The sequence below is a fragment of the Coregonus clupeaformis genome, chromosome 17 (assembly GCF_020615455.1).
Source record: "Coregonus clupeaformis isolate EN_2021a chromosome 17, ASM2061545v1, whole genome shotgun sequence".
Classification (NCBI taxonomy): domain Eukaryota; kingdom Metazoa; phylum Chordata; class Actinopteri; order Salmoniformes; family Salmonidae; genus Coregonus; species Coregonus clupeaformis.
Window position 1 is genome coordinate 17,141,117 of NC_059208.1, and position 13,239 is coordinate 17,154,355.

The 13,239-nt window shown below is 43.9% G+C and overlaps 1 protein-coding gene across 2 annotated transcripts; it reads left to right on the forward strand.

The window, feature by feature from the left end:
* The first annotated feature begins 396 nt into the window (after positions 1–396).
* On the forward strand, positions 397–2,940 carry LOC121585421 (GPI mannosyltransferase 2). 2 transcript variants are annotated; one of them, XM_041901767.2, is made up of 3 exons: positions 397–730; positions 879–2,048; positions 2,218–2,940. In XM_041901767.2, the coding sequence occupies exons 1-3, from the start codon at positions 668–670 to the stop codon at positions 2,506–2,508; spliced, it is 1,524 nt and encodes a 507-aa protein (XP_041757701.2). In that variant the 5' UTR covers positions 397–667; the 3' UTR covers positions 2,509–2,940. The 2 variants fall into 2 exon arrangements, with proteins under 2 accessions (XP_041757701.2, XP_041757702.2); XM_041901768.2 differs by having other exon boundaries at positions 2,268–2,389.
* The last annotated feature ends 10,299 nt before the right edge of the window (positions 2,941–13,239 follow it).

Below are 13,239 nucleotides of genomic sequence, written 5' to 3' on the forward strand. Positions count from 1 at the left end.
TAATGGCCAAGCTTGATAAGCTGAATCAGGTTATTATGTTAGTACTGGGCTGGGATAAAAGCCTGCTCACTAGTGTGCAATCCCCCATGATCAAAGAAGCACCCTTGTCTCTGCTTCTTTGGTTATGACTACTTTCTACGGTTTGAATCAAGACAAACTAGTCTTGTTGATAAATGATGAATCTATACTTTATATGGTATCGGAATTAGTATATTTATGAAAGGTCATAAAAGTTATTGTAGTATTTCATTATGCAACAATGATAACTGAACATCATTCAAATCAAATATTATTCCACTCTGTTTAACAGCTGGATACAATGTCCCTTTTTCACTCGAACCTTTATTTTGAAATAGAGAAAATACCACCGGAAGTAAATATTTAGCGGACCAACCGGTTCCAATAATAGAATGTGAAGGTTTCCGAGCTTAATGTCTATGGTTCTGACCTGGCTTCTCTAATCAAAAGGTAAAGATATGTGTGACGTTTAATTTTTTTAAAGCAAAAAATGGACCGTGTGTAAATGAATGTCAACGTTTCGTCCAAATTGCCGCCGTCTAGTTCGAGTATTTGTAGAGGCGGAATATTGTGTTGCCTTCGTTCCAACGACAGCAGGCTAGCTCGCGCTAGCTATTGTTATGGGTAAGGCTGTTCATTGAAATGACAGATGGACGTGAAGACGGTACTGCAATTCGCCGCCACCACAAGAGGCTTGTCACTACTAATACAGGTCAGTAATAATAATAATGTATTTATTTACAATAGTTGCTGGTTAACTACAGTATGACGTCCACAGATTGAAGGACTTGGATGTTAATCAATTTGAAAAGTGTAATTGGTGTGTGCTTGTCATCTCGTTTGCTGTGCCTCCCTTTCAGGCTCTCCTAAATGCTGCAATCCCAGATCACGAAGCTGATGCATTCACTCCTCCACCTGCAGAGGTGGAGCCTCGGCTTCTGGATCCTGCAGTGCAATGGTTTCTGGGTGGCCTTTCCCACTGGGATGCAGAGCATTTCCTCTTCATCGCTGAGAGGGGTTACCTGTATGAGCACAACTACGCCTTCTTCCCCCTGTTCCCTGTCATACTGCGGGGGCTTGCAGAGACTATACTACGGCCCCTCAGTGGCTGTCTTACACTGCGTGGACGCCTGCTACTGGCTGTTGCGTTGGGTAACAGCGCTCTCTTCCTGCTGAGTGTGGTAGCACTGTATGGACTTGGCCGCGTGGTGCTGCAGGACCGGCGTCTTGCTCTAGTCTCCAGTTTGCTTTACTGTCTCACCCCTGCCAATGTCTTCATGATGGCTGGTTACTCAGAGAGCCTGTTTGCTGCACTGACCTTCGGTGGCCTCTTTCTCCTGGAGAGAGGATACACACTCAGAGCCTGCCTGGCTCTGAGTATAGCTACTGCTGCGCGAGCCAATGGACTTGTGAACGTAGGATTCTTGCTGTATCTGCCCCTGCAACAGGCCCTGTCCAAGATCTGGGCACTGCATAAGGACAATAACAGGCACAACAAATGCTTCCACTACACCTGGATCGTCGCTCGTCTCCTGTTCACGGCTGCATTGGGCACAGCAGTTATTGCGCTCCCCTTCTTGGTCTTCCAGTACTATGGGTACAGGGCGTTCTGTACACCCTCCCTCTCCTTGGAGCAGGTTTCCCCTGCCCTCATCCAGCTGGCTGAGGATAAAGGCTACAGGGTCCCTGACGAAAACGCACCCCCACCCCTCTGGTGCCTGCGACCCCTCCCCCTGCTCTACTCTCATATCCAGGATGTGTATTGGGATGTGGGCTTCCTGCGCTACTTCCAGCTTAAGCAGATACCCAACTTCCTGCTGGCGCTGCCCATGGCAACTCTGGGCATGGCGGCGGCCTACATGTACTATAGTGATAACCCAGCCAGGTGGCTGAGACTGGGGCTATGGGACGGAGGGGCAAACAAACGGCCAGACAAACCCACACCTGGATTTTACAGCCCCAGGGTGTTTTTGTATGTGGTGCATGCTACAATGCTCCTGGGATTTGGAACATTCTGCATGCATGTGCAGGTAAGGAACTAATCAGTGGAAAAGTTTATGTACGGGGATTTTAATACAGGTCTAGTGGGGGAACAACGGTCACATAATGTTAAACAAATTGCAGTGTTTGAAGATTTTTATGAAATACAGGCAGCTCATTTAGTCCATTCATGTTTTTCTCTTTTGCTGATTTCTCCAGGTTTTGACCCGGTTTCTGTCTTCCTCCTCCCCTGTACCTTTCTGGATCAGTGCCCACCTGCTCTTACTCTATGAGCCCCTCCTTCAGCGAAGGTCACCACCCACATCCAATAAGGGGCAGCAGCGGGGGACACCCAGGACTGTCTTCTTGTACTTACCCCAAAACCCCATTGTTCATCTACTGTCCCGCTGGAAGACATGCTCTATCCCCACGCGATGGATTCTAGGGTACTTCATCTCCTATTGGCTTATGGGCCTGGCACTGCACTGTAACTTCTTACCATGGACTTGATCTGACACTTTCTACTAAAGACCTGATGTGTGCACAAAATACTATTTGAGGGCAATAATAATAGCTCTGAATCGTGTCATATTTTCTGCCTGCTGCATAAATAGACATTGCCGTTTTAGATAGTAACTGGCTACTCACCTCTGTTAGTGTTAGGCAATAAGGTTCAAGTGTTTTATTTGTACTCCATCTCATTTTCAGAAAATAGCTTATTTTAATATTTCCCTAACAAAAAACGTTGGATTGATTCGCAATCCAGCATTGATGCACTGATTATTCCATTCACTTGAAACGTTCCATTATATAAAATTGTCTCTGAAAATGTGCATTCCAGTGCATCTGTTTTTGTTGACATTTTATTGTATTTTTTGTTTACTAAAGAGATACTGTGTAATAAAGCATTGCTGTGTTTTTTTAAGAACCTGACAATTAAAATAGTATGCATCACAATAAATGTATCGTTTTTTTGGGTGGGGGGGTAGATTCTACTTGCAGCATTTCAGCACCACGGACAGCGAGCCTTCTATTTCTAGTTGAAACACCTAGAAAGTTATGATCAAAAGTAAACGAAGCTAGCTAGCGAACTTGCTGAATTTATACAGACAATGCATGGCTAGCTACTGTAGTTGACCTTCTGATAAAACCTGCATCATTACAAGCAAATGACATTGAAACTTGAAAAGGTGAGCTGTGCGAGTTGTGTGTGTGATTTTTATTTTAGAATATACAGTGAGGGGAAAAAAGTATTTGATCCCCTGCTGATTTTGTATGTTTGCCCACTGACAAATAAATTATCAGTCTATAATTTGAATGGTAGGTTTATTTGAACAGTGAGAGACAGAAAAACAACAACAAAATCCAGAATAACGCATGTCAAAAATGTTATATATTGATTTGCATTTTAATGAGGGAAATAAGTATTTGACCCCCTCTCAATCAGAAAGATTTCTGGCTCCCAGGTGTCTTTTATATATACACTTAAAGGGAGTGCTCCTAATCTCAGTTTGTTACCTGTATAAAAGACACCTGTCCATAGAACCAATCAATCAATCAGATTCCAAACTCTCCACCATGGCCAAGACCAAAGAGCTCTCCAAGGATGTCAGGGACAAGATTGTAGACCTACACAAGGCTGGAATGGGCTACAAGACCATTGCCAAGCAGCTTGGTGAGAAGGTGACAACAGTTGGTGTGATTATTCGCAAATGGAAGAAACACAAAAGACCTGTCAATCTCCCTCGGCCTGAGGCTCCATGCAAGATCTCACCTTGTGGAGTAGCAATGATCATGAGAACGGTTAGGAATCACCCCAGAACTACATGGGAGGATCTTGTCAATGATCTCAAGGCAGCTGGGACCATAGTCACCAAGAAAACAATTGGTAACACACTACGCCGTGAAGGACTGAAATCCTGCAGCGCCCGCAAGGTCCCCCTGCTCAAGAAAGCACATATACAGGGCCGTCTGAAGTTTTGAATGATTCAGAGGAGAACTGGGTGAAAGTGTTGTGGTCAGATGAGACCAGAATCAAGCTCTTTGGCGTCAACTCAACTCGCTGTGTTTGGAGGAGGAGGAATGCTGTTTTTCTGCTAAGGGGACAGGACAACTTCACCGCATCAAAGGGACGATGGATGGGGCCATGTACCGTCAAATCTTGGGTGAGAACCTCCTTCCCTCAGCCAGGGCATTGAAAATGGGTCGTGGATGGGTATTCCAGCATGACAATGACCAAAAACACACGGCCAAGGCAACAAAGGAGTGTCTTAAGAAGAAACACATGAAGGTCCTGGAGTGGCCTAGCCAGTCTCCAGACCTTAATCCCATAGAAAATCTGTGGAGGGAGCTGAAGGTTCGAGTTGCCAAACGTCAGCCTCGAAACCTTAATGACTTGGAGAAGATCTGCAAAGAGGAGTGGAACAAAATCCCTCCTGAGATGTGTGCAAACCTGGTGGCCAACTACAAGAAACGTCTGACCTCTGTGATTGCCAACAAGGGTTTTGCCACTAAGTACTAAGTCATGTTTTGCAGAGTGGTCAAATACTTATTTCCCTCATTAAAATGCAAATCAATTTATAACATTTTTGACATGCGTTTTTCAGGATTGTTTTGTTGTTATTTTGTCTCTCACTGTTCAAATAAACCTACCATTAAAATTATAGACTGATCATGTCTTTGTCAGTGGGCAAATGTACAAAATCAGCAGGGGATGAAATACTTTTTTCCCTCACTGTATTGTTTTGAATTATAATGACCCAACCGAATCCGGGCGGGCGGGTTGTCCGCTTTGACGCCTCACTCAATTAGAACGTGTCTCTATATTTGCGTTGGCGCTATAGTCACACAAAACAAAAATGTAATTCACTTTTTTGGAGCTTATTTGAATTGGAAGTGGTAGCTGTCTGGGGAGTATGGTGATGGGGGCGGATGAATGGCACGACAATGGGCCTCAGGATCTCGTCACGGTATCTCTGTGCATTCAAATTGCCATCAATAAAATGCAGTTGTGTTCATTGTCCGTAGCTTATGCCTTCCCATACCATAACCCCACCGCCACCATGAAGCACTCTGTTCACAGTGTTGACATCAGCAAACTGCTCACCCACACGACGCCATACATGCTGTCTGCCCGGTACATTTGAAACCGGGATTCATCCGTGAAGAGCGCACTTCTCCAGCGTGCCAGTGGCCATCGAAGGTGAGCGTTTGCCCACGGAAATCGGTCAAGATCCTGCTGAGGATGGCGAGCACGCAGATGAGCTTCCCTGAGACGGTTTCTGACAGTTTGTGCAGAAATTGTTTGGTTGTGCAAACCCACACTTTCATCAGCTGTCCGGGTGGCTGGTCTCAGACGATCCCGCAGGTGATGAAGACAGATGTGGAGGTTCTGGGCTGGCATGGTTACACGTAGTCTGAGGTTGTGAGGCCGGTTAAGCATCCTGACAAATTCTCTAAAACGGCATCATGGTAGAGAAATTCATATTAAATTATCTGGCAACAGCTCTGGTGGACATTTCTGCAGTCATGCCAATTGCACGCACCCTCAAAACCTGAGAAATCTGTGGCATTGTGTTGTGTCAAAACGGAACATTTTAGAGTGGCCATTTATTGTCCCCAGCACAAGGTGCACCTGTGTAATGATCATGCTGTTTTTTCCAGATTGGCAACTACCACCTTCAGAGACTACGGTGAACGTTTCATCCCATGCAGGAGCTGCACCTATTTTGCACATTTCCGGGATAATATTTAACGGCCAAATTTCCAATGTGGAAACTCAGCTTATTGAGGAATATGTCTGAGCTGGACATCCTAATGACCAACAGTTTCGCCCACCTGCTTCCAGAGATTCTTGCTCCTTCATCCTCTACCCTGTGTCCTGAGGGTCCAGCTCAGGGGGTTTCTAACACATGCCTCTACCCCCGGGTTCCCTCTCACATCAGGCCTCGAGGGTGTCTGAGACTCCAGCATCCCACCCTGCTCTGAGGGTTTCTATTGATGGTGTGGGTCCTCCGTCCCCCATCTCCTGTCAGTCCTCAAGGAGGCACAGAAAAGACCGGACATCCACGACCATTCACCTTCCTCCAGCCATCATCATTGGTAGCTCCATGGTGAGGCACATCTCAGTTACAGTCTACAGTCAAGGATATCACAGGATTTCTTCCGTCCGTACAGTCCAGGGATATTTTAGCCCCGATCTTGATAAGGAATGACCATACCAGAAGATTTTATATTAAAGACAGTTGTACTTAATGGATTACACCACAGATTTGCCGTGGTAAACAAGGTTGTACTTTATTTGTTGTTGTATGGAATAATTGTCAAACAGATAAATCACCCTTAGTCTACTTAAAAAGTAGGACTACGTTTTTCTTATACCCACCAGAGGGCGAACATATCTTGAAAGTCTTTGGTAGCAAGCAGGACTAAGGTAACACCGACGTCAGCTTTTAGGGAGCGTTAATAAGGTGACCAATAACAGTTGCAATTGAGATCAGCTGTGCGGGTTAATTTAGCCCATATTGATGGTTTAACGAGAGATCAGCTGGCGATAATCTGGTGGTCATCGATGGATGCAATAGGCTCATAAAGTGCAACTTTACACCACAGAAGTTAAACTTTTGGCACTAATATAAAACTAGAACAGAGGCAGACCAAAACACAAAGAACAGGAGGGCATGTTTATAGACAAGCAAGTCCCCCCAGCAATGTTCCAACATCTAGTGGATAGCCTTGCCAGAAGAGTGGAGGCTGTTATAGCAGCAAAGGGGTGTCGTGACGTGAATTTAACATTAATCTGAAGATTTATCTCTAATTAACTATGTTTATTCTTACCCGATTTAAATTAATCATGTAACAATTAACTCATTAGGATCTGGGGCACCACGAGAGGAGTTCTTTAAAGAGTTACCATCTCCTGAATTAAACTCTAAAATGTCTTTACCTATCACGTCTATAAACAGTCAACTTATTAATCATAACCTCGTATCATATCATCATTCTGAAAGTCGTAACCTCCTTGCATCTGCTAAAACCTGAGCCGTACATATGATTCAGTAATACACAAATTGGTTTAATTATTTATTTACTAGCTAATTAAATGGGAACACAGGATAAACATACACACTCTGCACCGGTTATTGACTGGAGAAAACATGTCCCTAGCGGAATGACAACAACATGGCTGCTTGTTAAAAAGAAGAGAGAGAGAGGGACAGAGAGACTTAACCTTGATACATTCAGAAACTACGCTCACCTACAGTACCCATATACTTTGCACACGAACCGCCGCCCGCTTTGAGTAAGAAATCATGAATTTATTTATGTGAAATGCCTTTGTTCGCCGGGAATCTCTCGGTGAACCGGACCGCCTTGAAATGGGGGTGGGCCTTTTCACGGCACGCTTGTAAGTCTCTTATTGTCCGAAATGGTACCAACAGTCTTCTACTGTTGTCTTTCTTCGTAGTTGTCAGGTCTCCGATAACTTGTCATGTAGTCCTAAACAGAACTACAGAATTGATTTTCCTTCCATTCTCTCTTGAAGTTGGTTCTTTGAAGATAGGCTACCCAGCCGTATCGATGGTTCCCCAGTGGGGTGATGAGAGTAGCGTAATACGATAGTTTGAGCAGAGTAGCAGATGGTCCTACTTAAATTAGCTTTCGAAGATACCTTACTTAGGGCAGCTAATCAGCCGTACCAGTGATTGTCCGGGAAGTGAGTTTATTTTCTTCACCTCATGTTGAGATTCAAAGTTCCAACCATTTTAAACGTGTAGCTGCCGCTTCACGTTTTTCTGGTCTGGTATGTTAATTTCTTTACCCATCATTTATACACTCTGCTCGAAAAGGGGCAGTTCCGGCCGGCTGACACGCTCTCTGACCTCACTTCAGGCGGTGACTACTAACTGTGCAAAGTTATGAAAAACATCTCTTGACTTCTCAAATCACATCCCTCTATTAACAATTATATTCTTTCCACATTCCTCTACGGGTGAGAGGGGGTCAGATTGAAGTTATTCATTGCAAACCTGATCTGACCTATTTGGATTATTGTGGACAATCATGACAGGGGGGACCAACTCCATATTAATGCCCATGATTTTGGAATGAGATGAATTTGTATAGCGCTTTTCATTACAGAGTTATCTCAAAGCTCTACTGAGGAAAACAAAATGACCAATTATATACAATAAAACACATTTAGAATCAAGGCAGGTAAAATAGCAATAGTGGGATTGTGCTAAATACATTTCAGATTGGGACTAGGACTATGAGAAAGACAGTCTGTAGAAGTGGGCTTTAAGGCCCGTTTTAAAAGTTCAGATGGACAGGGAGAGCATTCCAAAGGCGAGGGGAAAGGGAGCAGATGGCCCTGTTCTCCATAGTTCGGAGACGTGTCTTGTGGACTTGAAGCAGTAGGGATTGGCTGTAACGGAGAGTGCGAGGTGGCTCGCTGATTGAGGTGAGATCGCTGATGTAGGTGGGGCTCAATCCGTTCAAGGCTCTAAATACAATGTGGTCCTCTGTAGCTCAGCTGGTAGAGCACGGCGCTTGTAACGCCAAGGTAGTGGGTTCGATCCCCGGGACCACCCATACACAAAAAAAAAAAAAAAATGTATGCACGCATGACTGTAAGTCGCTTTGGATAAAAGCGTCTGCTAAATGGCATATTATTACAAGCAGGAGGAGTTGGACCAGGATCGGGGTAATGTGGTCTGACTTCTTGGTCCTAGTCAGGACTGTTCTTGATTAGTTGGAGCCTCTGTAGTGAGGCCCCCCAAAACAGCGCATTGCTTTAGTCGTTCCGAGAGAAGATGAAGGCATGGATGACTTTCTCTGCATCTGGCTGGGAGAGTGATGGTATGACCCGTGTAATGTTTTTTAGAAGGAAAAAGTATGTTTTACATGTGGGCATCGAAGGACAGAAAAGGATCAAACTTGACTCCCAGGTTGGAGAGGACAGATAGATGGCCTGGCCGTTGATTGTAGGGCAGATGTTTCCAGCACTGGTGACCTGCTTGGGTGTCCCAATAAGCATAGCCTCAGTCTTGCTAATGTTCAACTGGAGGAAGTTCTCTTTCATCCATGCTCTGATGTCCTCTAGGCAGCTGCTGAGTTTTACTGGTGCAGAGATGGTGTCCAGTTTGGTGTTAATGTAAACCTGGGCATCGTTAGCGTAGCAGTTGATGTTATAGTCTCTGAGGTTTTGGCCGAGAGGGAGCATGTAAATTAAAAACAGGATAGGCCCCAGCACTGACCCCTGTGGGATTCCGCATGTCTGCAGACTCCTCCGATCTGGACTCTCCAATAGTGATGTATTGCTTCCTATTGGAGAGCTAGGAGGAGAACCAGTTCAGAGTTGTTCCGGAGACAGCATTGTGCTCTCAGACACCGCAGGAGGGTATTGTGGTCTACGGTGTCAAAAGCAGCACTAAGATCTAAGAGGAGGAGGATGCTAGGAGATCCAGAATCAGCAGCCATCAGTAGGTCGTTGGTAAATTTAACCAGAGCCGCTTCGGTGCTGTTTAATGGCAAGAAGCCAAACTGGAAACCTTCTACAACTGATTAGATGACAGATGCGATTGAAGCTGGTTTGCAACCACTTTCTCCAGCACGTTTGATAGGAAGGGATAGGATATCCTGGTCAAGGTTGGGTTTCTTCAGTAAGGACGTGACTGCTGTTTTGAAGATCGATGGTACCTCTCCGGTCAGCAGGGACTTGTTCATCAGGGTGGTGACAAACATAAGCAGGCTAGATGAGAGGTATTTGTCTTGGGGATAAACAAGAATAACAGTGAGAGGATTTGGTTGTTTACATTTAAAAGCAAGGCACTCAAAAGACTGAAAATCAGCAACAGTCAATGGGTTTAAAATAAAGCAGTCTCTGTATAAAACAGCAAGGCCTCCACCGCGGCCGTGGCTGTGCGCCTTTTCAATGTATTTGTATTCAGGCGGAGTTTCTTAATTAAGATGGTGAAGGTCACTGTCTCTGTGCCATGTTTCAGTGAGACAGATGTCAAAGTCATTGTCAGAGAAACTCTTACAGAAGAAGAGACTTATTCGTTAAGGATTGTAGAGTGCAAAACGTGTGGACGTATTGGTGGAAACAGATTCATTGCATTGTGGTTGGTCCACTGCGCTCTGTATGGACTGTATTGGCTTGGAGTAGGTGATGTCAATTGCCTGAGGGTTAGCCTGCAGAACTGGCAAGTGATCATTATTGTCCAACTTCGGTGTGCATGTTGTACTGCTCACATTGTGAGTGCGCACAATAGACTTTAATTCCTCGCCGTCTGCATGTTTTATGTAGGATCCCGTATTGCATAAGGCTGTTCTTGAGCTCCTTGCTCAGGGTTGTTTTAATCTGTTCAAAACTTCTGAGGAATCCTTGTAGTGGAGGAAAGTTGTTGCCATTTCTTAATCTTTGGTCCAGCCTTCGGTCCAGGAGATGTGAGGAAGATCTAGGCTAGTTTTCGAATCCAAACAATTAGCTAGTTGATTGGAGAAGTATGCTAATATCTTGTCAAGTTTAATGTCAGTTTAGATGACTAGATTTCTGTATTCAGTGTGTTACGAAACCGATTAACTAGCCTGTTAATATTGTTGCACTCGCAAAGTCTAGGGGTCTTAGGCCTAGTTCACTGGTCTGTAACCTGATTTAAGATGTGCATCTATGTGAGAAATCAGCACCTAGGTGTTGAAAGTACATGTGCCCAGGGAGACAGCAACCTTACCTTGGTCCAGAGGCAGCTCTGTCTCTTGACCTCTTTTGGGTCAGCCGAGCCCAAGCGGATTATTATGTTCAGATGGTGACGGAAACCGATATTTACAAAAAGGAAAACTAAAAACAGGCATGCCTAAACTAAAGATTTAAAATCCAAATGAAAGGCCTCATGGCCACCAAATGAACCAGCAGCCTCACGGCTCGCAAGTAGGGACACTGACTGACAATCCTTAATTAGCTGCATCTGATGTGCTTATCAACCAGGCTCACCACCAAGACAAGGTTGCTGCTTGCCCCTGGGGGAATGGAGTGTGGAAGTGGTAGTGAGCTGTAGTGTGCTGTCTAAACTACCTAACCTATTCCCTAACAAGTACTTGATTAGCTTTAAAAAAAAAGAAAAGCTGATCATTGAAAATAATGCACATAAAAAACACTTAAAACAAATTTGTCACTAAGCGCCATGGCAACCAGGTAAAAAAAGTAGTCATTAGATAATGGGCTACTAAAATCAACTAAATGCTCCCTTGTTATTGTTTCATAAACTTTGATTTGCTGTTATATTTCAGTGACGAGGAGCCAATAGAGGTGCATCAAAAGAGATGTGTAAGGATGATTTATATTATTTACATACTTGGCATTTGAAGCCATTTTCATTGATTCATCTGAAAATATGTGTCTCAGAACTAACTTCCAGTTAGTATTAATACTTAAAGTTATTGTCCTCATACAGTCATGAGAGGCAGTTAGTTCATTGACTCTCTAATGTGTTTCATTTCTACATAGATTACTATGTACCCCATTCTCGGGAATATTGTGGCATTTTTTTGTATTTATTTGTATTTATTAGGGATCCCCATTAGCTGCTGCCAAGGCAGCAGCTACTCTGCCTGGGGTCCAAACACATTAAGGCACTTACATTTCATATTTAAAAAAAAAGATAAAACAGTACATCATATAACATTATTACACCACTACATATTTACAATACAAAATGTATAATACCACCAGACAACAATTTTACAATGCATGTGTGTGTAGAGTGCGTGTGCGTGTATCTGTACCTTTGTGTGTGTCCCCACTGTTCCAAAAGGTATATTTGTATCTGTTTTTTAAATCTGATTCTACTGCTTGCATCAGTTACCTGATGTGGAATAGAGTTCCATGTAGTCATGGCTCTATGTAGTACTGTGTGCCTCACATAGTCTGTTCTGGGCTTGGGGATTGTGAAGAGACCTCTGGTGGCATGTCTTGTGGGGTATTTTATTTATTTATTTTACCTTTATTTAACTAGGCAAGTCAGTTAAGAACAAATTCTTATTTACAATGATGCCTACACCGGGCCAATTGTGCGCCGCCCTATGGGACTCCCAATCACAGCCGGTTGTGATACAGCCTGGAATCGAACCAGGGGGTCTGTAGTGACGCCTCAAGCACTGAGATGCAGTGCCTTAGACCACTGCGCCACTCGGGAGCCCGAGTATGCATGGGTGTCCGAGTTTACACAGACAGCTCGGTGCATTCAGCTTGTCAACACTTCTTACAAAAATAAGTAGTGATGAAGTCAATCTCTCCTCCACTTTGAGCCATGAGAGATTGACATGCATATAATTAATGTTAGCTCCCCGTGTACTTTTAAGGGCCAGCCTTGCTGCCCTGTTCTGAGCCAATGTGGCACCTGACCACACAACTGAACAGTAGTCCAGGTACGACAAAACTAGGACCTGTAGGATCTGCCTTGTTGATAGTGTTGTTAAGAAGGCAGAGCAGCGCTTTATTATGGACAGACTTCTCCCCATCTTAGCTACTGTTGAATCAATATGTTTTGACCATGACAGTTTACAATCCACTCTAAGCAGTTTAGTCACCTCAACTAGCTCAATTTCCACATTATTCATTACAAGATTTAGTTGAGGTTTAGAGTTTAGTGAATGATTTGTCCCAAATACAATGCTTAGGCATTAGTGATGAAGGAAGTGAATGGGAATTCGATCTCCGCCATGCAGAGTTATGAGTGCAAGCATAGTACGCTGCCTAACACTTGTGTATCAGGTGGCCAGGCCCACCAAATATAGAGGGCAGGGGAGGACTCCAGCTCTGCTGCAAGCTTCTGGGTGGACATTCCTCCCATATGACCTCTCCTACACCCCTAGCATTGAAAGAAGAACTGAGACTCGGTGAGATTGACCCTTATACTGATGAAATCAGTGTTATCTTGCAGAACATTGAGGAAAATACTGAGGAGGAAGGTGTAAGTGAAGAATGACAAGTGGATGTACAGTGGGGAAAAAAAGTATTTAGTCAGCCACCAATTGTGCAAGTTCTCCCACTTAAAAAGATGAGAGAGGCCTGTAATTTTCATCATAGGTACACGTCAACTATGACAGACAAAATGAGAAAAAAAATCCAGAAAATCACATTGTAGGATTTTTTATGAATTTATTTGCAAATTATGGTGGAAAATAAGTATTTGGTCAATAACAAAAGTTTCTCAATACTTTGTTATATACCCTTTGTTG

What these genes read in the sequence shown, in the direction of transcription:
- LOC121585421 (XM_041901767.2), top strand. Translation starts at nt 668, where the DNA reads ATGGACGTGAAGACGGTACTGCAATTCGCCGCCACCACAAGAGGCTTG. An exon ending in GCTTGTCACTACTAATACAG is followed by an intron (nt 731 to 878) that starts GTCAGTAATAAT and finishes CCTCCCTTTCAG; the next exon opens with GCTCTCCTAAATGCTGCAAT. An exon ending in CATTCTGCATGCATGTGCAG is followed by an intron (nt 2,049 to 2,217) that starts GTAAGGAACTAA and finishes TGATTTCTCCAG; the next exon opens with GTTTTGACCCGGTTTCTGTC.